The sequence below is a fragment of the Aristolochia californica genome, unplaced genomic scaffold (assembly GCF_029961685.1).
Source record: "Aristolochia californica isolate CCGP_79_NKW_82.1479 unplaced genomic scaffold, dmAriCali1.0.hap1 SCAF_6, whole genome shotgun sequence".
Classification (NCBI taxonomy): Eukaryota; Viridiplantae; Streptophyta; class Magnoliopsida; order Piperales; family Aristolochiaceae; genus Aristolochia; species Aristolochia californica.
This window is the reverse complement of record NW_027182257.1, coordinates 345674-368519: the sequence shown is the minus strand read 5'-3', so window position 1 is coordinate 368519 and position 22846 is coordinate 345674. Positions and strand designations below refer to the sequence as shown.

Below are 22846 nucleotides of genomic sequence, written 5' to 3'. Positions count from 1 at the left end.
TAATCGAGTAGCTGGAGATTGATTCTTGGGATTTGAATGATAAAAGCTAGCTTTCATCCATTGAAGTTCCATGTTAAGGTGTGAGGGATTACTTAACTGTCATAACTATATTAAAATGGTAATTTGTGTCAATCACAGTTCAACAAACATCCCATGAAAGATATTGGTGAAAAAAGACCACAAATGCCATGGATTTGAAAAAAAAAAAATGAAACTAATCTCATTCTGCTAGATTTCAAACAAATTTTGACTCTGATTTTCATCAGCTTCACTACAGCTACACGATATCTCTTGATGAACTAGAAGAAAAATCCAAAAAGAAACATAAATAATGAAATGCATCTTCGGAGTACCCTCCAAACCTCAGACCCAGAGACAAATGAATAGAATCGCATAACCTCCCAAACTCCAATTCTTCAGTAAGTATGCTTTCCTATTTGGGGAAAAAAGGGCAAAGAAAGAAGAAAAATTTGTTTTTCTATAGACCCACCAGAAAAGAAACACAAAGCAGAGTCCAAATTACCACTGATCAGTTCTTCTTTACTCCACCATCTTTCTTCCCATTTTTACTGGCGGCTGTGGCCTGCGAATACAGGAAAGTACCTAAAACCGCGATTGCAGACCCCAGAGCATTCAAAGGTTGAACAGGATTTCTGAAGACAATCACAGTAGCCACGATGACTACTACTCTCTTCATTGTGTTACTAACCGAGAATGTCAATGGACTGATATCATCAAGTGCTTGGTACGAAGATTGGTTGTAGAGATGATAGAAAATCCCCGACAGAATCACCCATAAATAAAATGTCGAAGGCTTCCCAACAGTTTGAATCGCTTGTTTGTATCCTTCCACCCACTGGGATCCTTCCACAAACACTGCAACAGGGAAGAGATAAAGCAACGAAACTATACTGATCCAGCCATACAGATTGAGCCCGTTCACCTCCTTGAAACTCTGCAGACTCTTTTTAGAATAGATGTTTCTCAGAACAAAACCGACATTGCTGATAAGAGCTCCCGATAGCCCTCCCAGATTGAAGGAGACTTCAGTGACTGCAGCGAGGGAGCAACCCATAACAATGGGGAGGATCGAGAGCCAGACACTTAAAGGGTAGGATGAACCTAGGAAAGTCGAGAAGACAACAGAGAAGACGGGCTCGGCTGATTTGATGACATGGGTGAAGGAGACGGCGACCTTGGAGAAGGAAACACAGGCTGAGATGTGGCCCACTGTGTGGAAGAATGCAGGGCCGAGGAGAGCCAAGATGAACTCTTTGGAGACTTTCGGGCAGGGCTGGATCTTAAAAGACCATAAAAAGAACATCCAGATGGAGCCCGCAAGCAACTGAAAAGATGCCAGCAGCCATGGAAAGGGGAAAACATTCAAGGCCTTTTTGTTATAGATGTTGAAGACGATGTTCTGGAAGTACCAAAGACCAAAAATGACAGCCAGTTGAAGGGTCTTCGGCTTCGATTCAGGCTCCCCATCCTGACTAACCTCCCGAGGAGCATCTGAAGCCGCTCGAAAATTTCCCGATTGCTTCTTCTTTCTCGAAAACGAAAAGGGGTTCGCATGTAACAACAAATTGGAGACTCCAGAACTCAACCCAAGTATCCGCTGCTCGGCAACGGGAGGAACATCAGATGGGCAGTCATGAATGCCATGACCGAACGACTTCAGATAAGCTTTCGGAAAAAAATTATCGTACATGGAGGCACCTGAGATGAATCTGGAGAAAGCGCTGGACTGATTCTGATGAAAACGATCGGGAAATCTCTTTCTGCTGCAGCAGCTTTGAGAGACAAATGTCGGAACTGTGCAGGGATTCAGGGAAAGCATGCTAGTCATACCGGACAAATCACGAAGAAAAATAAAGAGACGAAGATTGAAGATACTAAAAAGTTCTAATATTTCTGGCTGCGGCGTCCCTCTGATATCAAACGCCATCCCAGAAGGCGAGAGGAGAAAAAGATCCCAAGACGACGGGGGTATTCCGTAAACGCTACTGTTACAGCCGTTATCGTGAGAGTTCTGTGAGATTCCATCGGATACTAAACATTTGAGATAGCCCTTTAGTATTTTGGGGGTTTTTTGTCTTGGTCTGGTCTAATTTTATAGTAAGATATAATATATACGTTAGGACATAATATTTACATATAATTCTGAAAATATGAGGATACATGCTGAAAAACAGTAGAGGAAAATCATCACTCTTCCTTCTTCCCTACGTATAGGAACGAGCTTCGGGCCTTCTACTAAGCACTGGCCTTGATTTCCCTGCTGGGTTTAACACTGACACCCTTCCTGCCTGATCTCTGGTTTGCAGGCCAAACGCCAGAGGTGATCGCCATGTCTTTGAGGTGCTGCAAACCCTCAAGGGTCTCCACAACAGCTGACATCCGCGGCCTGTCCTTAGGATTTGAGCTAACGCATCGTAGAGCCAGACCTGCTACCTCTTTCGCTCCTTTGACTGAGTACTGGCCGCCGAGCTTGGGGTCCATGATAAATCGCAATTTTCTGCTGCTTGTCAAGTAAGGCTTCGTCCAGTCGACGAGATTTTGCTGGTTTTTAGGTTTGGTCTTGTCCATTGATCGTCTCCCTGTTAGCAGTTCTAGCAGAACTATGCCGAAGCTGTACACATCGCTTTTGGTTGTCAGGTGTCCTGCCCACACAATGTTTGATGAATTAGTTTTGAGGACGTAAGAGAATTGAACCGAGATTGAACAGAGATTTCTAGGAGAAAGATTGAAGATAAATGGTGGATGTCACCACCTGTCATGACATACTCTGGCGCTGCATAGCCATGGGTTCCCATCACTCTCGTCGTAACATGGGTGTCTTCTCCCTCAGGTCCCATCTTTGCCAGCCCGAAGTCCGACAGTTTTGCAGTGAAATCCTGGGACTCAAAAACAGAGCAAGTTATGTACTATCTCTATTGACAATTCAGACTTTGAAGCATTATTAACTGGAAGAGGCCAGCTTCTTGCTGGAGGAAGAAACCAAAATAATGGTTTGTGTATATGTTATTGATTAAATTCGGATAAGAAATAGAGGCTGCTGACAGAATCTAGTAAGACGTTGGAAGCCTTGAAATCTCTGTAAATAACAGGCGTCTCGGCTTCATGCAAAAAGGCCAGGCCTTTGGCTGCTCCGATAGCTATCTTCAACCTAGTCGCCCATGGTAAGGATATCGAAATTCCTATAACATCAATGTTTACGATCAACCTCAATACAAGAAAATTGGATGTCCGTTTTATAAAGTACGGCATAAATGAGAACTACGGCATACTCCTGAACAGATGATTCTCCAAGCTTCCTCGAGGCATGAATTCGTAGACCAGGAGCCTTTCTTCCTCCTCGCAGCAGTAGCCAATCAGTTTCACCAAATGCTGGTGCCTGAGTTGCCCCAGAAATATCACCTCTGCCTAAGATTATATAAACAGGGGAAATGATTCATTCGCATAGGTAAGCAGGAATCGGAAGACCCTCTTCAGAAATGGAGATTGGATTCAAATAAGATGAGAAGAAAGCACATACCAGCCATTCCCGGTGACCTTGCAGTCCTTCAATGTCAAGAAGTTTAACAGCGACGGCCTGAGCCTTCAAGCCCAGACGCATCTTATCATCGACATACCCTTTATGCACGGTGCCAAAGCCTCCTTCGCCTAGGAGAAAATTGCTGGAGAAATTCTGAGTAATGGCTCGGAGCTCGCTCAGCTGAAAGACATACAGTCCAGACCCCAAGGAGTGCGAGAACTCTTCGTTGATGCGAATGGAAGGACAGCTACTAAGGTCAGAGAAGGACAGTCTGCGGAAAGATGACCCCTCAGAAACCTTCTTCGAGAACTCGGACCGCGTCGGCCTGCAACGGCTTAGATTACCCAAAACCGTCTGGCCTTCGACGGAGCAGCAAGTCGCCGTGAAAGGTCTCCAAGGCTTTGTCATGGCCGGAGGAAGGAGAACATGGGATCTGCTCGTGTGACTCTGTTATTATCGAAAATTTGGGGGGACATTCGTTTCTTCCTAACTGCTCCAACCACTCTGCTACCTTTTGTTCTCTGCTGAACATAGAGCTTTAGCGGTATTAGTTTTGTTCTCTGTCTTCTTCTGCTGCCGCTTCTTCCCGTGATTACAACACCCCAAGTCGGGAAATTGAGCTCCAAAAGATGAGACACAATGGATTGGCTTCGCGGGTCCCAGATGAATCATAAAAACGGAACCTCGCCGTTACTGTACCACTCTGAGTAAAATCAAGGTCTATGCTCCCTCATTTCTGAATAAAACTGTATCAGTAACGATTTTTTCGTAGAATATTTTCAATCTTCTCTGCTGCAAATCAAAAGAAAGAAGCCCATCAACATGTTGACTGCAAAATAAACAATTAAAAAACTGGGTTATGTATACTCATACTATAAATACGCAAATTGTTAGGCGTCATAAGGTACGACTTTTGTGGGGATGAGAAGAATTGTTTTGTGTATATTCTTGGGAGCAGTTGGCCTGGGAAGTTCGGAAGTATACGATTGCGTCCTGCTCCACTAAAGGGTTATACAGAGGCAGAGGATGCTCAATAAGCCTTGCAAGTTGCAAGTGCGGACAAAACGATAAGAGCTTCGATTTCGTTTAAATATCTAATCTTGCTTACTAACTCGCAATAAACTAGATTTTGCTAGACGTTTGTAGCCATTTTGCAGAGAATCCGACGATGAGGTCACGCTGAATACCATGAGGATCAGAATGGTTTCACATTTGGACCGACCGAGAAATCACATTAAAACGACGGATTTGCATCGTTTTCCGATGAGAATACACTACCGCTTGGAAGATCCATCGCCGGAACACGATGCAGAGGCGTCTGTTCCGGCCTCTTACACGACGACGCCTCTGTATCGTTTTCCGGTGAGAAATCGCTACTTTTCCTCGACGAAAAACGACGCAGAGACCGTCATTTATCCATTCGAGTTGGGCCAGGCATTGACTCGGACCTTGCCTCGTTCGATTGAGTTGCGGTCTGCAGTGGGTATCCTGTTACTACTAAGCTGATTATAACAAAGAAAAACGTCCGAAACCCTGCAAGCAGTCCAGTCCGAGTGGACTCGGACAATGACTCGGTTGGGTAAATCCCTTGTCTAAACCGTTACAAACGTGTTTTTTTCGCATTTTAGGGCTGATTCGATTCGAGAAAGCGTTTTGCTTGAAGCTTCAGTAAATAAACATGTATTAGAATTGAATTTCCTCCGCCTCCGGTTTCTTTGCTCATCTCTCTGGATAATCTTTCCCTTTTTTGTTTTGGTTATCTATCTAGGTTGACGTCTTTCTCTATCGATTATTTCCGATTTCTTCCCCTTACGAAGTCAGTTTCGTGTTGTCCAGTAAACGTCGTCAGTTTCTTCACGCGTCCGGCGAACCCGTGTTTCGTCCTTTACTGGATTCTTGGCCGTTCCCCGTATTAGTTTTATTCTGTCTTTCTTCTTCCCATAGCCGAAAAATGAAAACAGAACACCGCTATTGGGAGTTTGAACTCAACAGATAACAAAAAAAGATAGAACGGGTAAAGAATGGTCATACATGCTAAAATGGGTATTTTGATAAAATTCCCAAACTGTAATTAAGGAGTTTTATGCGTAGCAAGCTGAAGAATGCGAGCAAGTGAGACAGAGAGAGGATCGCTCAGAAACTAGTTTTTGCTCCCCTGAATCGCAAATGCGCGATAAGGTGTGATTTTCTGTGGTGATGAGAGGAAGTGCGTCGTGTGATTTTCGAATTATAGTAGCTAGCCAAGGAAGGAAGAAGGTTACCAATTACCATGTCAGTGCATCTTCATCGAGTAAGAGACTGCGTAATAAGCCTCGAAAGCGCAGAGGGAGAGAGAATATTATCTCAAGAAATAAATGTTTTATTTTCTATACCAATTAGAAATAAGGAGCGAGCTTTCATCCTCTCGTGTTAAGGCCCCTCGTTATATTTTAACGATTGAAGCATCATCTCACTTGAAAGTTAGTTCCACTTGATTTTGCACACCAAGAGGTCCTCCCTAAGGGCCACCCACTTCACGAATAGATCGAGTTTGACTTAGAGCCACTACTCACAAGGGTGGATGGCATTACTCTGACATCCAACCCACTTATTCTTTACTATCTCTCACGGGATTTGAAGGGATTCGAACGTGAGACATGGCATGCCCTAGAACTCTTGATGTCAAGGGGTTGGCTAATACAATCTAAATGACTGGTCGGTTAAGTGCGGAAAACCAAGTACTTAACCCATCAGTGGACCAGGGGTGAACCGAAACCACTTAGCTCTGACACCCACCGTTCCCGTTCACTATCGCTTCTGTCGGAATTCAAATGCAAAACGTGGTGCCCAGGTTTGATACTATATTAAACGCTTAGCCAATACAAGTCAACAGACCGGTCTATTAAGTGCGAAAAACCACCACTCAGACACGTGAAACTCAACCCATTTTGCATACCCAGTGAATTATTTAAAAGTTCCGTTGAAGTGGAATTAATTTAAAGTTTACATAAAAAAACTCTCAATAGAATGAAATAATAATAATAATAATTTTGGGGTAAAATTATGTAATAAAAATAAAAATAAATTTATTTATATATAATAGATATCTCAAAGATTCGCACATATTGATACAATTGATGTCACTTGTCCATAACAAACCTAGATTTGTATGACCAATTCAAACCCAACCTAATGTTGTTTTAACTCATTTTGGATTGACCCATCAAATCGAGTTCAATTAGAAGAGGTATGTTTCTTGCCTTATTGAATTGACTCGGACGAGTTGGCTTCAACTCTATGTTCTATCCGAATTCCTTCCGACTCACCCGAGTTTGAGCCCAGTCACGAGTCAGAGTAAAAAATACCCATGCTTATAGTTATTGTACAGAAATGCACCTAAGTCCGACTGGTTACGTGGGTCCTTAGATTTGTGCAAGTGGGTATGGGTCACATGCTTTCACATGTCACATTGTGCGTTTTTGCGAGATATGGAGCGCAAGATTCGGTAAACTGGGGATCCGGATCCGAACATGGGATCCATTAAATGTAAGCTGAGGATCCGGCGACGGCGATGGTCATTTCCTATTGCGGGCTCCGTTATTGCCCCACCAATGTAGTGTCGGAAATCACTTCCTCGGAAATAGCCGATACTAAATATCTAGTGACTCTCTTACCTAAGGCCACAATACACCCTCTGTCTTGGCCGTATGATCAAGATCGGATGTATCGGCGATACGCCCACCGAGGGCCAAATAGTGGTTCCGACACGTCAGAATTCAGATTTCAGAAGTATCGTGGGAGTTAAATTTCCCCGAAAACACTTTTCGTGTTCCAGTTCCTTCATCCGCCACGACGACAAAAACGCCAGACACGCGTCATTTTAAGCTTCGATCATCAATCTCTGATTCTCATTCTACTGTTCCTTCCATTCATAGTTCACGAGCTCAACTGCCTTCCTTCACTCCGGATTTTCAGTTTCCGGTCTCTCTCGCCCAAGAGACGCCGTGCTGCTACGAACAGTACAGAGCCTCTCTGCTACTCTTTCCTTTCATAGATCTGTTTCAGGTTCTTGCTGGTCGCAGGCGGGCTCATGGCAGGGTATGTGCCCTTGGCAAGGGCGCCTTCCTCTTCGTGCTCTCGTCGCTTCCCCTCTCTGCTCCATTCGTCAAAACCACTGTACTCCGTTTCCTTGAAATCGTCGGTTCTTTCTGTGCCGGAGCGCAACATCTCGTCAAAATTTTGCGAGCCGTTAACTGTTGCTTCTTGCTTCTTCACTTCGGCTCCAAATTTGCATCGGCTGAAACTTAAGTCTTGCCGTTCAGTAGATTCCGACGCTCATTATCCTCTTGAGAAGGTGATTCGTTATCTCCAAAATGACTTTTTAATTTTTTGGAGTGACTTGCTGTGGTATTGTTGTGATGATTTCAACTCAAGGGCACTGAAAACGAAGTTCTGAAGTTACTCTGTTTAATCAGGGAGCGTTAGAGAAGAACCAAAACTACCAACAGTGGGATTATTTGACCGCCAAATTTGCCGCCGCGTCCAATTTTCCGTTTTTTCTGATACAGCTTCCACAGATCGTACTCAACGCTCAGAATCTTTTGGCGGGAAACAGTGCCGCGTTGCTTGCAGTTCCATGGCTGGTAATTTTCTTCCCTTTTGGAACGTTCATCTTTTCCTTTTCATGTTCGAATATCTAACTTTTCCTACCATTCTCTTCTCCTCTCTGTGTTCCTGTTCTCAGGGTATGCTGACCGGTCTACTGGGGAACCTTTCCCTTCTTTCCTACTTCGCAAAGAAGAGAGAGACAGAAGCTATTTTTGTACAGACATTGGGAGTTATATCTATTTATGTCGTTCTTGTGCAGTTGGCGATGGCTAAAGCTATGCCTTTTCCTCATTTCATAGTCACTTCGATCGCTGTCGCGTCTGGGCTTATTCTGAATTTCTTGAATTATTTTAACTGGCTTAATGCTGGAATATGGAGTTGTTGGGAAGATGTTATAACTATCGGAGGTGTCTCAGTTCTCCCTCAAGTGAGTTTCTGGTAAAAATTTGAATTCTTCAGTGGCAAGTCTTTCTACAAGACGAGAATCTTAAAGTTCTTTCAACTTGATGGTTTTGTAGGTAATGTGGTCGACGTTTGTTCCCTCTATCCCCAACAGCATTTTGCCGGGGTTGATTGCCTTCTCTTTGGCCCTTTTAGCTGTTGGTTTGGTGAGTTTGATGTGTCTTTTGTTTTTATTGAACGAATCAGTTTAGTTCATCAGCAAAACAAATGATTGTAAACCTCGTTCATTTAAAGGCAAAACTGATTTACCTGAAATTTAAATGCATATAAATACTGTCATGGAGACATGTTATTTATGTTTCAGTCTGTCCTCATTTTATTTGTCTATTGCATTCTCTGTAGTTTGTAGGCACTGTCTGATTGAGCTTGCAGAATACATTTTAATTGTGCAGTTGGTGGGACTTTGCAGGCAAGAATAGGCAAACTCCCAGAGTCGGGTGTCAAAATTTTGCGCTCTACATCTGGTTGGACTGCGACTCTGCTCTTCATGTGGATGCCAATTGCACAGATGGTATTTGATATCTGTGTTTTGTTAAGAATCAAGTTAGTGTTCATCCATTATGCTGGTAATTGCATTTCTGCCTTTTTCAGTGGACAAATTTTCTCAATCCAGATAACATCAGAGGCTTGTCTGCATTATCAATGTTGCTTGCCATGATCGGAAATGGTCTTATGATTCCAAGAGCACTTTTCATTCGTGACTTCATGTGGTACTCTCTCTCTCTCTGTCTCTCTCTCCCCCCCATCCCCTGGTGTACTGAAGATAGCAACTATTTGATTTGACTTCCTCTGACTAACAGTTAAAAAATAAAATAGCTCTTAGTAGTACTTTTTAATCAGTCATTGATTTATAAAAAAAATATGTACTTTCCAGGTTTACTGGTTCCGGCTGGGCTTCAGTACTTATGGGACTTGGGAATCTAGCATGCATGTACTAGTAAGAATTCTCCTTATTGAAGTATTCATCTTATTAAACATGATGAGCCGTTAAAGTAATTCAAGTTGTTGGATTCTTGTCCCAGCTTTAAAAGCATTAGCAAGGAATTCTTCTTGGCTGCAGCTTTTAGCTTAGCTACATGGATAGGTGTGCTTCTCAACTTGTTTCATTTGTTTTCTTATATAGTTATTTTCTGCTTTAGTTAAACATACTTATTTTAACATCCCATTTTGATGTGATCATCGAAATACGAAGGTTAATGGTTCTTTGATTTTTGTACTTGTGCTGATTGAAAGGTTGTTAGATTAACTGTCTTTGCTGATTGGTGTTTTCTTTAGTTTAGTTACCGACCTATAGCATTGATGAAGTTGGTCTTGCAGATTGATGCTATTCACTTTAGTTTGATAGCTTTATGAGGGTAATGAATATGTCATATTACTGAAAGAAAAAAATTATTCTCTTTGTAGAATAGGTTAAAAGAATAAAGCACATGAAATCATTAGAACCTGTAATAGGTCAGAATAAAAATCTGTGTGCCTTGACTTGAGCTAACAAACTTTTTGGACACTGTTGTTTCTTTCAGTTCTGTTCTTACTATAGGTTTCAGATATCTTCTTGGTTTTCCTAAGCCTTCTTGCTGGCCCTGGTAGCAAATGATCAACAATTGCTTATATGTGTTGTTATCTGAATAATGTTAAGGCTACATGATTTAATGAAAACAAACTTCTAGTTTAGTTGCTCCTTTCTCTTTCAGGAATAGCTCTCTGGAGGGACACAAAAGCTTATGGGTACAGATCTCCAATTGGGTCTTTGAAGGAGTTGGTATTTGGATCATGATTCTATTGACTACTCTGAGCTTCACATTGTTTCGGCATGGAGACAATATTGCTGTAGATCTCGGAACAAAAGCTTCTTGAAAGTCTTCTAAATTGGCAGATTCCTCCAAAACAGGAATTGCATGAATCTGTGGTCTGTTTTAATAAAGGAGAAACTTTAGGAAAGATAGGTTGCGAATAAATTTCTCCTACCCTGTCTCATTGGTTTCAAACATTCTTATTCCCACGTAATTGGACTTTTTGTTATTGAAACTTCTGATCACAGGAAGAGCATCATGTATACTTTGGATTCATAAGGCCACCATACCATGTGTATGGGTAGAATCCTGATGACTTTTTAGTAAAGCTGTCTACATCTGTTAATGGATGCCAAGTTTCTCGTTTCAATTGCTTTATTGGGCTGCGTTCACCTTTGATACGAGCACTTGTTTTCCTATGGAAAGTGGAAATACCTTTGTAGGTAATTCATAGTTCTGTATCATACATTACCTTGTTGCAGTTGTGAGGATTTTGTGTGTAAATGTCAGGTCAGGTGAAATCTACTCTTCATGATTGATCTATCAGTTTATCTTGTTCATTGCAGGGGAATGTATAATATAGCATTGAACTAGTCATGAAAGATTATGTCATGTATAACATGCAAGTGTATTTAAGAATCTGGAGATATTAAATATCATTCTTGCAGTGATCTGCTGCACCCATTTCACAACGTACCTCAGTTCCTGCTCTTAACCATGTTCTTTAGTTCAAACACTGATACACCATTAGTATTCTCCGCCCAAGATCATCTTCATTAAGCTTCTGATGAAGTACAGTTTTCGCAAAAAAACCAGGAGCAGGTTTCTGTCGGTGGGGGAAGACTTAAAATAATACTTCGCTTTCGATCTTAATTTCTTATTCACATCATCGGCTTAAATAGCCGTTTTACAAAATATACATGGAAGAATTTGAGTGATTAATGGGATTACCCCAATCACCAGATTTACAGAATATTACATGATTTCTCCTTAAGGGAAGAAATCTTTGAGTAAATCTTAACACTCCCCCTCAAGTTGGTGCATATATATCACTTATGCCCAACTTGTCAAGACATTTGTTAAAAGCTCGGTAAGACACTGCCTTGGTTAGCACATCGACAAGTTGATCCTCAAATCGAACATGAGGGACTTCAATGATTCTTGTTTCTAACTTTTCTTTAATAAAGTGTCTATCAACTTTAACATGTTTAGTTCTATCATGCTGGACTGGGTTGTGGGCAATATCACATGCGGCCTTATTGTCACAATATAATTTCATAGGACTTGTCTGCTCAATATGTAGTTCTTGTATCAGATTTTTGATCCATAATAATTCACATATTGCCTTGGCCATTCCCCTGTATTCGGCTTCAGCTGAAGATCTAGCCACCACCTCTTGTTTCTTACTTCTCCAAGTGACCAAATTTCCACCTACAAATGTAAAGTATCCAGAGGTAGATCGTCGATCTTCTATTGACCCAGCCCAATTGGCATCGGTATAACCTTCAATTTTCAAGTCACCTCCCTTTTTAAATAAAATTCTTTCCCTAGAGATGATTTCAAGTAGCGTAGGATACGGTTGACGGCATTCATATGTTCTTCACTTGGAGAGTGCATAAATTGACTAACCATACTTAGTACATAAGCTAAGTCTGGTCGGGTATGTGCAAGATACATTAACCTCCCAACTAGTCTCTGATAACGCTCCTTGTTAGCAGGAACTTGATCTGAATGTATTCCAAGTTTCAAATTTTCTTCCATAGGAGTACTGACTGGACTACATGTTGTCATACCAGTTTCCTTCAATAAATCCAAAGCATATTTTCGTTGAGATAGAAAAATTCCTTCCTTGGATCTGGACACTTCAATGCCAAGAAAATATTTTAAGTAGCCAAAATCCTTCATTTCAAAATCTCTAGCAAGACGATTTTGCAATGATTTCTTTTCTTCTGGATCATTCTCAGTTACTATCATATCATCAACATATACAATAAGAGCTGTGATGGCCTCCTTGTTATATTTCAGGAAGAGAGTATGATCTGAGTTGCTTTGCTTGTATCCGATAGATTTCATAAAATTCGTGAACCTTCCAAACCACGCCCTCGGGGACTGCTTCAAACCATATAGGGATTTACTCAGTTTACAAACTTGTTGGCCTCCTTTGTTTTGCATAATGCATCCAGGAGGTAATTCCATATATACTTCTTCTTGGAGATCTCTGTGTAAAAATGCATTTTTTACATCAAACTGATATAAGGGCCAATCAAGATTCACAGCCAGAGATAGTAGAATCCGAACGGTGTTGATTTTGGCCACTGGTGCGAATGTCTCCATATAATCGATCCCGTAGGTTTGAGTATATCCTTTGGCGACAAGCCTTGTTTTGAACCTTTCAATGGTGCCATTGGCTTTATATTTAATGGTAAATACCCACCTGCATCCAACTGGTTTCTTTCCTACAGGTAGGTCAACCACTTCCCATGTTGAATTCTTTTGAAGATACCTCATTTCTTCATTCATAGCTTCTTTCCATTTAGAATCTTTCAAGGCTCCATGCACACTATTAGGAATAGATATAGCAGATAATTGATTCACAAATACCTCATTTGCCTTTGACAATCTATGATAAGACACAAAATTATGCATGGGATACTGAGATTTAGAGGTGAGAAGAGGTTCATAATTGACTCTAGGTTTTCCTCTTGTGGTTCGATGAGGTAGCACTCTTAGTTGAGTTTCGGAACTTACCTGAGGTTCAGACATGGACTCGGACTCAGAAGGCAATTGATCCATTTGTACATTATGAAGGGAGGAAGATGGCGGCTGAGACTCTGGTTGCATCACTTCCATCAGGTCTTGTCTTTCTCCATCCTGTGAATCATTTTGATGTCCACAGTTGTAATCGGAATATTGACCACTTGTAGTATCCACAATATCCAAATGATGATAAAGGGTCTTCAATTCAATCCTATTCTCCCCTTGTATTGAAAACTCGGGAGTAGAATAATACATGTGTTCTTCGTGAAATACCACATCAAGAGTGACATACAATTTGTGAGATGGAGGATGATAACAACGATAACCTTTCTGATGTTGAGCATAACCAACAAAAACACACTTGAGAGCTCGGGGTTCCAATTTATGTCTCAATGACTTATGGAGGTGAACAAAGGCTACACACCCAAAAACTTTTGGTGGTAGATTCGGCACAGCAGGTGAGTCTGAAATTGTAACACACTCGAGGGTATTCGATTGATAAGGTAAGCTGCAGTTGTGATGGCTTCACCCCAGTAACTTGTCGACATATGAGCTTCAAACAAGGAAGCACGAACAACCTCAAGAAGGTGGCGGTTCTTTCGCTTTGCAACTCCATTTTGTTGAGGGGTGTACGGACAAGTAGTTTGATGAGTAATACCATGATCATCTAGATATTTTTTGAAACTTTGATTCACAAATTCTCCCCCATTGTCACTTCGAAGAGTTCGTATTGTAGAATGATACTGGGTGACTATCATTTTGTGAAATTGTTTGAACAACGAACTAACTTCACTTTTTTACTTCATTAAACAAATCCAAGTCATACGGGTATGATCATCAATAAAAGAAACAAACCACCTTTTACCACTAAGGGAGGCTATATTTGCTGGACCCCACACATCAGAGTGAATAATCATAAAAGGTACTGGACTCCTATTCATGCTTATTGGGAATGGAACACGGTGGCTTTTCGCCAATTCACATATATCACACTTAAAATCTGAAATAGATATTTTTTCAAAAAGTGTAGGAAACAATTTCTTTAAATAACCAAAGGATGAATGACCCAACCGTTTATGCCATAACCAAATATCCGAATCTGCTGATTTTTTCTTCATGGAGAACGCTTGGGCTAACTGATGAAAACTTTCTGGCTGCAGATCAAGGTAATAGAGTTTTCCCCTTCTAGTACCATACCCAATTGTCTTCTGAGTTCGAATGTCCTTAAAAACACAAAGGTTAGGCCAAAAAACCACAATACAATGCAGAGTACGAGTTATTTGAGCAACTGATAATAGATTATGATTGAGGGTTGGAACAACTAATACAGAATCAAGGCTCAGATTTTCAGTGAGAGTGATAGAACCTTCTCCAATAACGTGAGAGGGAGTACCATTTGCTGTAGATACGATATGTTGTTCAAATGGTTTCATACTTTTAACATGATGATTGTCAAAGGTCATATGATCAGTAGCACCAGAATCAATTATCCATTCACTATTTCTACTAGGAGCGGAAGTATTAAGAACCTTACCAGATGTAGCGATTAAGACTGATGCATCCTCAGTTGTGTTAGAGGTGGAAGGTTCTGCTACTACAACGGAAACATGATTATTTGATTTGAAGTTTCGTTTGCGAGGCGCTTTTGTAGGATCCCACCATTCTGGATACCCGATAAGTTCATAACATCGTGACTTTATATGCCCAGTCTCACCACAGTGAGTACAAATGCGCTCTGGTTTGGTTGTTCCAACCTCATAGCTACGATTCTGAGATCCTGATGTTCGATTTTGATCACTGTTAGGACCAGATGGTCGAGCTATTTTAGGCTTAGCTCGACGTGCTACCATTGCAGATGTCTCAACACGATCAACTTCACTATTTAAAGTGGTTCTACGAACAGAGTCACGACGTACATAAGCATAGGCTTCTTCAAGATCCAATATCGGGTCTTTTCTGAGAATTTCGCCACGGACTTGTTCGAATTCTGCATCCAATCCGTTTAAGAAAATATGAACACGCAGTCTTTCAACGGATTTTCTATAAGCAATCACATCATCGGAATCTTTCATTATAGTCCTGTCACGATGATCAAGTTCTTGAAAATTTTCCACAAGATCACCATAATACGTTGATAAAGGGCGACCAGTCTGTTTGGTGGAGAAAGCTCTCTGATTCAATGAAAATAATTGTGATTCATCTGACCCATCATAGAAAGCTTTTTCCAGAGCCTTCCATATTTCGCGTGCGGTACGCAGCCGAATATAGCGCTTCATAATATCTGGTGACATAGAGGTTAACAACCACCCCTTGACTTTTTGATTTTCAGCATACCATTTCGCATAAGAGGCATCCGTTTCTTGTGGGAATGGTGTTTTTTCCATAATATATTCGAGCTTTTCTCGTCCTGCAATTTGCATCTCCATGATCTGGGACCATACATCATAGTTGACTTCAGTAAGAGTGACGTTGGTTGTAAAACCAGAGTTTTCGGATTGCACATGAATAATCGGTATTGATTCCTTCGACATGATGAAAAGAAGATCGGCGGGGACACCAAAAAAATATTGGTCCGATCCGTAGACTGATTCGGTAAAAAATTGGTCCGGTCCGGTCCGGTCCGATTTGGTCTGGTCCGGTTCACGTTATTTCGCTGGGCTGATCTTGGTCTTGGACAGACCGGGTCGCTCGGCAAATAACTAACCCGGACCTAAGTTTAAAACGAACAAAAAATAAAATTTTACTGTACCTCTCCTTCGTCGAGCGTCTCTTCCCCTTCCGGCGTCAGGAAGGCTTCGTCGAGCGTCTCTTCCCCTTCCGGCGTTGATTGGGCTGACGGCACTCGGGAAGGCTTCGTCGAGCGTTTCTTCCCCTTCCGGCGTCGATTGGGCTTACGGCACTCGGGAAGGCTTCGTCGAGCGTCTCTTCCCCTTCCGGCGTCGATTGGGCTGACGGCAGTCGGGAAGGCTTCGTCGAGACGCACGCTGGACTGGCGCCCGTGAGTCTCTTCTTGTTTTTTTTTTCTTCTTCGTCGGTCGGCGAAGCTTTGTTACGGAAGGCCGAGCACTGGCTCGGCTACGATCGTCGGCGGCGTAAAGCTCTGTTTCGTTTCGAAACAGAGTTCGTCGACTGAGATTACGGAACAGAGCTTTCGCTCTGCTCTTCGACGATGAGAAGGAGAAGGAGAAGATCGAGCAGTGGCTCGGCTACGGTCGTCGGCGTAAAGCTCTGTTTCGCTGCGAAACAGAGTCCGTCGACTGAGATTACGGAACAGAGCTTTCGCTCTGCTCTTCGGCGATGAGACGGAGAAGGAGATGATTCTCCCGCTCTGATACCAACTTAAAATAATACTTCCCTTTCGATCTTAATTTCTCATTAACATCATCGGCTTAAATAGCCGTTTTACAAAATATATATGGAAGAATTTGAGTGATTAACGGGATTACCCCAATCACCAGATTTACAGAATATTACATGATTTCTCTTTAAGGGAAGAAATCTTTGAGTAAATCTTAACAGGAAGAAGCAAATTCTTACTTGACATTTTCAATTTTATACGTTAATAATACAAGTAGATATTTCCGAGCAGTGCAAGACCTATTTGAAAATGACAGCCACCTTCGAGACGAAATTCTGGTATTCCTGGACGGTGTTCCCACCGGTGGTGGGTGGCAGTGGTTGAAGACTTCGAGTTGAAACTGGTAAGCTCTTCTTCTTTTAATTTTATTCCTGACTTGCACTGACTTCGTGGGCTTAGTTAATACCTGTTTTTATTTTTTTAATATTTTAAAGTAGTGTTCTTGAAATGCCTGCCAGCCGAAAAAGTGAATGGTTTTTTTTATCGAATCTTAGTTGGAATGCTTCTCTCATCTCATCCTCATTTTGTTACCTGTTTTGATTATTTGAAATTATTTTATATTATTACTTCGTGGCCATATTTTTCTGCATCACGGGTGCACCGTTCATGTTCATGCTGGCCCACTGAAACAACGGTCAGAATCAGGCCAAAATACCTTTCCAAGATAAGGTGGGCCTTCTTAGTCAATTCAGAAGCCGAGTTTAGATCAGCTTTTCCGATCATCAAAAGGGTAAGAAAAAACCAAAACAAAAAAAACCACCGGGGAAACTTTTGGCCTTTCGGCCGCTTTTCCACCTCTTGGCTTCACGTACTCACGACAGAGGTGACTAATGACGTAACAACCAGCCACGAACCCCAACGCGAAAGTACAGTAATAACCTTTTACCCCACCTCACGTGCATTTTTGTAATGCGCGGGGGACGAGCCTGGCAACTGACCTCAAAATTCTCCTCCTGTCAGTTTTTACCCTCTCGCTTTTGCAGCTTTTCCCGGCCAACAGTTACATCTTTCCAATTTCGATTCCCTCAATTGTTCATTCTTTCTGTAAATAATCCCGTCCGCGGCTGCCCTGTCCGCGGATCTAGGGCGCTGTACATGTTTCCGGTTCCGTGCAATAGGTTCCAGATTGTTGTTCCTGAGAAATTCGAAAGCTTCTGGATGATATTTGTTTGAGTTTCTTAATCGTCAAGACAAGAGAAGCCATTGTTGCCTTCAACTCGTTGTCTCCTTCTTTTGATGCGTGAATGCTTTGAGGACGAGGGAGACGAGGGAGGGAGAGGTGTTTCATGGAGACGATCCGTAAGCAAGCGAGTAAGCTCAGGGAACAAGTGGCAAAGCAGCAACAGGTGCGTCTTTTTCTTGGTTTTGAGAATTTTGCTTTGTGGTATGTTTTGTGAATTTGCATGGGGAGCAGGGCGTGAGTGTTAGATGATTCTGTGGTTCCGAGGCCAACCTGCCGTTTCAACGGCTTAGTTTACAATTTTATTTATTTATTATTAATTATTATTAATTTTTGTTTATGTTTCTAATATACCTGGAGTTGGGGTGAGGTGTTCACTCCGTGATTTCGTCTTATTTCAAGACTTGTACATATGAAGTTTGTATATTTGTAATTTCAGGATGGAAACGACGAGTTTTGTTTCTAGCTGTGTTTTAGTCCTCCCCTCTTGTAAATTTATTTTCTTATATGAGTTGCTTATTCCGTCAATTGAATGCCATAGGAGCTTAGATGCTTGAAGGTTAGTCCGAGAAGGTACAAACCTGTCATTGCATGAGATGTACCAATAAAATTCTTCTGCTATTAACGGATAGAAAATGCAAAATCACGAAAGAAATGAAATTCTTAAAAGGAATTGTTTTGTCAGTTTTTTCCAACAATGCGTGCATATACACATTGAAAAGGTTGCTTTCCCTTCTACATATTCTAACTCCATTTTTTCTTGAATTAGTTGCTAGTTCAATAATTTTAATTTGGGGAAAAAGGAAGTCATGTTCTCACCGTAAATTACAATATGATCACTTTTTATTACATCTCAGGTGGTTTTTAGGCAATTAAGTGCACGGTTTGGCAGTAGTTCTACTATTAATAATGAAGCAGATATTCAGTGTCATGAACAGCTTCAGAAACTCTATAAGTCCACCAGGGCAGCAAAGGTATCGCGGTATATGAATAACTTTACTTGAAGATGCAATTGATTATGAAAAAGCTGGCTGATGCCATTCTCTGAATTGTTTGCACTATTCAGCATTTTCAGAGGGATCTTGTACATGGTATAGACGGTTTGAATTATACTAGCTCAAAGCAGGTGGAAATAGGTAATTGAGATTATGTTCTTTTTTTTTAATTGAACTTCATCAAATTTAAGGACTGACAGAAATTTAATTCTTCATTTTCATAGTAAAAAAGCTAGCTGATGACTGTTTCAAATATGGAGATGAGAATCAAAGTGCCGGTACTTCTCTTGCAAGGGCCTCTCTCCACTTTGGCTCTTCACACAAAATGATGGAGAAGGAGAGGCAGAACTTGCATAAAATTCTTGCCTGTCAGGTATGTCGTTCTTCTCTCCATCTATCCATTTTACCAGGTATACTAGGGATTATGATAAGAAGTCTACAAGGTGAAGTATCTTGGGGATCCTCAACCATTCTTCATGATGTTTAATCCTATTGCTCAATGATTGATTGCTTTCCAAAGTAGCATGTGATTTTGGTCATTCCTCATGGATACTTTCTCTGCCCCTCACTGTCGATGGAAATGGGGGATGTACTTTTTTTCTGCCCACTGAATTCGAGCTATCATCAGAAGCACAAAGAAATGTCTATACTGCACTTTTGTTTTGGCATGATTTCCACAGAATATTTTCTGATGTCATTAGCCTAAAGATCTTTATACTGCTAGATGATATGCTTTGTTTGTGAATGTAGGCCAAATAATTATTCTGCTGCACGCTTGTAGACAAGAAATTGCAAACACTTTGCAGAGTGTGGATTTTTTGAGAAAATGGTTTGTGGATTTCCATTGCGTATCATCTTCGTTGAAAGTATATTAGTAGTCAAAGAATTCATGGGGTTGCATAATTGAAACTATAGCAGCTCCAAGAAATTCCCAGTTGGTAGTGCACTTGAGTTTTTGCTCCAACTCTTTGTTATGTAATAAAAATTAAATATTACATGGTCTTCCTCATATCCTGTGTAAACTCCCTCATATTTGTGTTAGTTCCCTCATGTCTGTGTTTGTTTCATGCTCTTATGACTGCCAGAGACACTCATATGGTGCTCAGAGTTGACATTCCTGTTGCATTTCAAATCTTTTTGCATGTATTAGGTTTCAGGGCCTTTGAGGGAAATGATTTCTGGAGCCCCTCTAGAAGATTCTCGCCACTTGACTCACCAGTATCAACGGACCTGGCAAGAGGTTGAAGCTCAGGTATATAGGCACTGCAAAACATAATCCTTTTAATTAACTCCACCTGAAATATGCATGCACATACACAGGCAGCTGAAGTTGTCAAGCGCCAAATGAAGTCCAGAGACAGTAGTGGTGGGTCTGCAGAAACTTCAGTAAAGCTTCAAGTTGCAGAATCAAAACTTTCAGATCTCAGATTTGCCTTGTCTGCACTGGGAGTAGAAGCAACTGCTGCCATGACGTCAGTTGACGCTCAACAACAACGTGTCACATATCAGAAACTCCTTGTAATGGTAATGCCTCTTCATGCTGTCAATATCTTAAACTTCATGAGTTGATTTTGCTTAGATGAATCGTCAACTTCATATAAGTTCTAACTTCCCAGTACTTGACATATATGGATTTAATTGTGGTGATCATCCTCAAAAGAGAAGATAATGCTTCTCAAGAAGGGGAAACATATCACATAAGATATGTGGCATTGGAGTTTGTTGAATGCCTTTGATATGTGCCACATTGTATCATATGTATGACCAGTGCCTTGCTGGACTTAGAAGGAAAGGGAAAGAAGAGAAGATACAGATACAGTTTTACCCAATGGGAAAGCCAATGTTTGATAACAGTGGGATATATTTATTTACTTTATTTTTATTTTTATTTATTTTTCTATGAAAAATAGATCTCCTGATTTCAATGGTTTACTTTGTGTTTCTTCTCTGAGGTAGGCAAATGTGCTTTATCTTGATATAAAAAAGAGCCCGAAAAAACCTACAGTATAATGACACTTCACCAAACTAGGTAAATATTTATGCATCTATGTATATATATTTATTTGTCTGTAAGCTTCAATAAACCATATGTTTCTTTGTGGATATAAAAAAAAGCCCGAAAAAACCTACAGTATAATAAAACTTTACCCAACTAGGTAAATATTTATGCATCTATGTATATATATTATTTATCTGTGAGCTTCAATAAACCATATAAACTCTTTGTGGATGTGAATATGATGCATCTGTAAGTAGTATTTGGCGAGGATGTGGTACGTGGAATGATGTGACTTTGTGCTCTCACCATGTAGGTAAATGCTGAGAGATCTTACCATCGGAGTGTCGCCAAAATTCTGGATAATCTTCGTTCTGAGGTACATCACATTACAACCCAGTGCCACGAATTTTGCATGTGTATATTTGTTTTACTTTGACGCACACAAGTTAGTACAGCATTTTGCATCTTTGTGAAGAAATTTAGTTTCGGAATCTGCTTCTCTAAACTGTGTTTTTCTGTTGGGCATAGATGCTTTGGCAGAAGCAGCTCTCTGATTCAAACCCAAAAGCCCCAGCTTCATCAAGTGCTGAGCAGAATGCAACTGAGTGGACAGATACCAATTCTAGTAAATCCAATGATCTGCGGACTGTTACAGAGAAAAACATGTTTTTTATTGCAAAAGTAAGGCCTTAAATGCGTTAAACTGTTTCTGTATGATTTACTTTTGAATAGAGAGCAATTCAATGTTGTGAACTGTTTGAATTAGCTTATGAACTGACAAGCAAAGATGCAGACATCTGATGCTTCATAAATCTCCTATTCCTGGATTTGACTTTCTATAACTGACTTTTGTTTCTTTAAAAAATCTTTTGTCAAAAGGCTGTGAACTGACAACCGAATATGGAGACATCTTACGCTTTCTAAATTCTATGTCCTGGATTCCACTTTCTACAACTGAATTTGATTCTTTCATAAATATTTTGTTTAAGACAAAGGCTACCTGTTTCTTTGAAGTTGTTTCCATGCTCATCTATGTTGCAAAGTTTCTATTTTCAAATAGTTATGCCCACTGTCTATTTTTATACTTAACCATTCTTGGTACTTCATTTGTTTACATGCAGGTTTTACATTCATTTGATGCACAGGCTGAGGGTGAACTCAGTCTATCTGCTGGCGACTATTTAGTCGTTAGACAGGTGATCCATCTTGTTAATTTTTGTGGTTTTAACTTGCTGATATTATATGGTATCATCTTCAGCTAAAACCCTCTATGAGATCTTGAACGGGGCAAAAATAATTATTAGTTTTATTGTAAACAAGTCCCACTTGTTCAAAATTATGGGTTATTGAACTGAAAGGGTGAATAGCCATTTCTAAAAACAAAAAAACTGGGTGAAGATAATATTTGGTATTTATTTTTGCATTGACCATAGAAAATCATGAGAATCTCTTCAAAACGCTTCTGCTCACATTTTAACAATCGACAGGTTGCACCTAATGGATGGTCTGAAGGAGAGTGCAATGGAAAGGCTGGTTGGTTTCCTTCTGCTTATATAGAAAAGAAAGAACAAATTCCTGCAAGCAAGTTCAATGATGCTTGCTTGTAGCGATTTCCCAAATCGTCTTCCAAACTTGCCTGTACATGCTTTTAGCCCCATTATCATCTGCACCTATTTGTATCTATTCATTGTATTATTAACTCTGTAACATGCCCACTTGAGTTTATAATCTGCCGGCAGCTGTGTAAATTGATCATATATAAAGCTCAAGTTGTTTCATATGTGAAGGTTTGTGATAGTGTCTTGTTTAAAATTCATCTTCGCACACACTTAGTAATTGGGAAATTTTTTAACAACAATATAATGTAAATTTGGTTGGACTCACCTGTTAACTCGATTTTGTGATGCCGGGTGAGTTTCCTGACGGGTTCATTTCCTTTGCTGTTTTTATTGACTTATTTACCCTCGATTTTCTATCCTTTTTGCCATTTTTCTTCCTTAAGATTCGGAGGCGGACAAGGGCAAGACGGTCACACGACTGATCATTGCTTTCCCTGCTGGAAGTCAAAGAAAGCGCCGAGAGGCCACTGCTCTCGCTCGAAACGTTATTTCGCTGCTCTGCTTAGAGAATCTTCCGAAGAATTCTGTCATTTCTAAGAACTAAAAGGGCCTTTTAGTCAT

At 40.7% G+C, this 22846-nt stretch overlaps 5 protein-coding genes across 5 annotated transcripts; 2 read left to right on the top strand and 3 right to left on the bottom strand.

The window, feature by feature from the left end:
• Positions 1-309: 309 nt before the first annotated feature.
• LOC137934753 (xylulose 5-phosphate/phosphate translocator, chloroplastic) lies at positions 310-1916 on the bottom strand. Its single transcript, XM_068779276.1, has one exon. It carries the CDS (start codon positions 1847-1849, stop codon positions 530-532), a length of 1320 nt encoding a protein of 439 aa, XP_068635377.1. The 5' UTR covers positions 1850-1916; the 3' UTR covers positions 310-529.
• Positions 1917-2102: 186 nt separating this feature from the next.
• LOC137934687 (probable serine/threonine-protein kinase PBL15) lies at positions 2103-4007 on the bottom strand. Its single transcript, XM_068779169.1, has 5 exons — positions 3539-4007; positions 3291-3426; positions 3064-3200; positions 2774-2897; positions 2103-2663 (listed from the first exon to the last, which is right to left on the bottom strand). Exons 1-5 carry the CDS (start codon positions 3944-3946, stop codon positions 2257-2259), a joined length of 1212 nt encoding a protein of 403 aa, XP_068635270.1. The 5' UTR covers positions 3947-4007; the 3' UTR covers positions 2103-2256.
• A 3429-nt stretch (positions 4008-7436) lies between these two features.
• LOC137934686 (maltose excess protein 1-like, chloroplastic) lies at positions 7437-10727 on the top strand. Its single transcript, XM_068779168.1, has 9 exons — positions 7437-7871; positions 7993-8160; positions 8262-8552; positions 8644-8733; positions 8997-9098; positions 9179-9297; positions 9462-9524; positions 9610-9671; positions 10279-10727. The coding sequence occupies exons 1-9, from the start codon at positions 7608-7610 to the stop codon at positions 10359-10361; spliced, it is 1242 nt and encodes a 413-aa protein (XP_068635269.1). The 5' UTR covers positions 7437-7607; the 3' UTR covers positions 10362-10727.
• A 2252-nt stretch (positions 10728-12979) lies between these two features.
• Positions 12980-15665, bottom strand: LOC137934194 (uncharacterized). Its single transcript, XM_068778462.1, has 3 exons — positions 14664-15665; positions 13126-13248; positions 12980-12997 (listed from the first exon to the last, which is right to left on the bottom strand). Exons 1-3 carry the CDS (start codon positions 15663-15665, stop codon positions 12980-12982), a joined length of 1143 nt encoding a protein of 380 aa, XP_068634563.1.
• A 1775-nt stretch (positions 15666-17440) lies between these two features.
• LOC137934655 (SH3 domain-containing protein 2-like) lies at positions 17441-22441 on the top strand. Its single transcript, XM_068779108.1, has 10 exons — positions 17441-17838; positions 18530-18646; positions 18739-18808; positions 18892-19040; positions 19818-19919; positions 19988-20191; positions 20980-21042; positions 21195-21347; positions 21788-21862; positions 22154-22441. The coding sequence occupies exons 1-10, from the start codon at positions 17779-17781 to the stop codon at positions 22271-22273; spliced, it is 1113 nt and encodes a 370-aa protein (XP_068635209.1). The 5' UTR covers positions 17441-17778; the 3' UTR covers positions 22274-22441.
• The last annotated feature ends 405 nt before the right edge of the window (positions 22442-22846 follow it).

Bases quoted from the DNA above. Each gene is read 5' to 3' on its own strand.
- LOC137934753 (XM_068779276.1), bottom strand. From the start codon at position 1,849: ATGACTAGCATGCTTTCCCTGAATCCCTGCACAGTTCCGACATTTGTC.
- LOC137934687 (XM_068779169.1), bottom strand. From the start codon at position 3,946: ATGACAAAGCCTTGGAGACCTTTCACGGCGACTTGCTGCTCCGTCGAA. The intron at 3,427-3,538 runs GTATGTGCTTTC...ATATAATCTTAG, and splicing joins AAGGTCACCGGGAATGGCTG to GCAGAGGTGATATTTCTGGG. The intron at 2,664-2,773 runs GTGGTGACATCC...TTGTGTGGGCAG, and splicing joins GCCAGAGTATGTCATGACAG to GACACCTGACAACCAAAAGC.
- LOC137934686 (XM_068779168.1), top strand. From the start codon at position 7,608: ATGGCAGGGTATGTGCCCTTGGCAAGGGCGCCTTCCTCTTCGTGCTCT. The intron at 8,553-8,643 runs GTGAGTTTCTGG...ATGGTTTTGTAG, and splicing joins GTGTCTCAGTTCTCCCTCAA to GTAATGTGGTCGACGTTTGT. The intron at 9,525-9,609 runs GTAAGAATTCTC...TTCTTGTCCCAG, and splicing joins AATCTAGCATGCATGTACTA to CTTTAAAAGCATTAGCAAGG.
- LOC137934194 (XM_068778462.1), bottom strand. From the start codon at position 15,665: ATGTCGAAGGAATCAATACCGATTATTCATGTGCAATCCGAAAACTCT. The intron at 13,249-14,663 runs GTTCTTAATACT...AATGATTCACAG, and splicing joins TAATCGCTACATCTGGTAAG to GATGGAGAAAGACAAGACCT.
- LOC137934655 (XM_068779108.1), top strand. From the start codon at position 17,779: ATGGAGACGATCCGTAAGCAAGCGAGTAAGCTCAGGGAACAAGTGGCA. The intron at 17,839-18,529 runs GTGCGTCTTTTT...ATTACATCTCAG, and splicing joins AAGTGGCAAAGCAGCAACAG to GTGGTTTTTAGGCAATTAAG. The intron at 20,192-20,979 runs GTAATGCCTCTT...CTCACCATGTAG, and splicing joins ATCAGAAACTCCTTGTAATG to GTAAATGCTGAGAGATCTTA.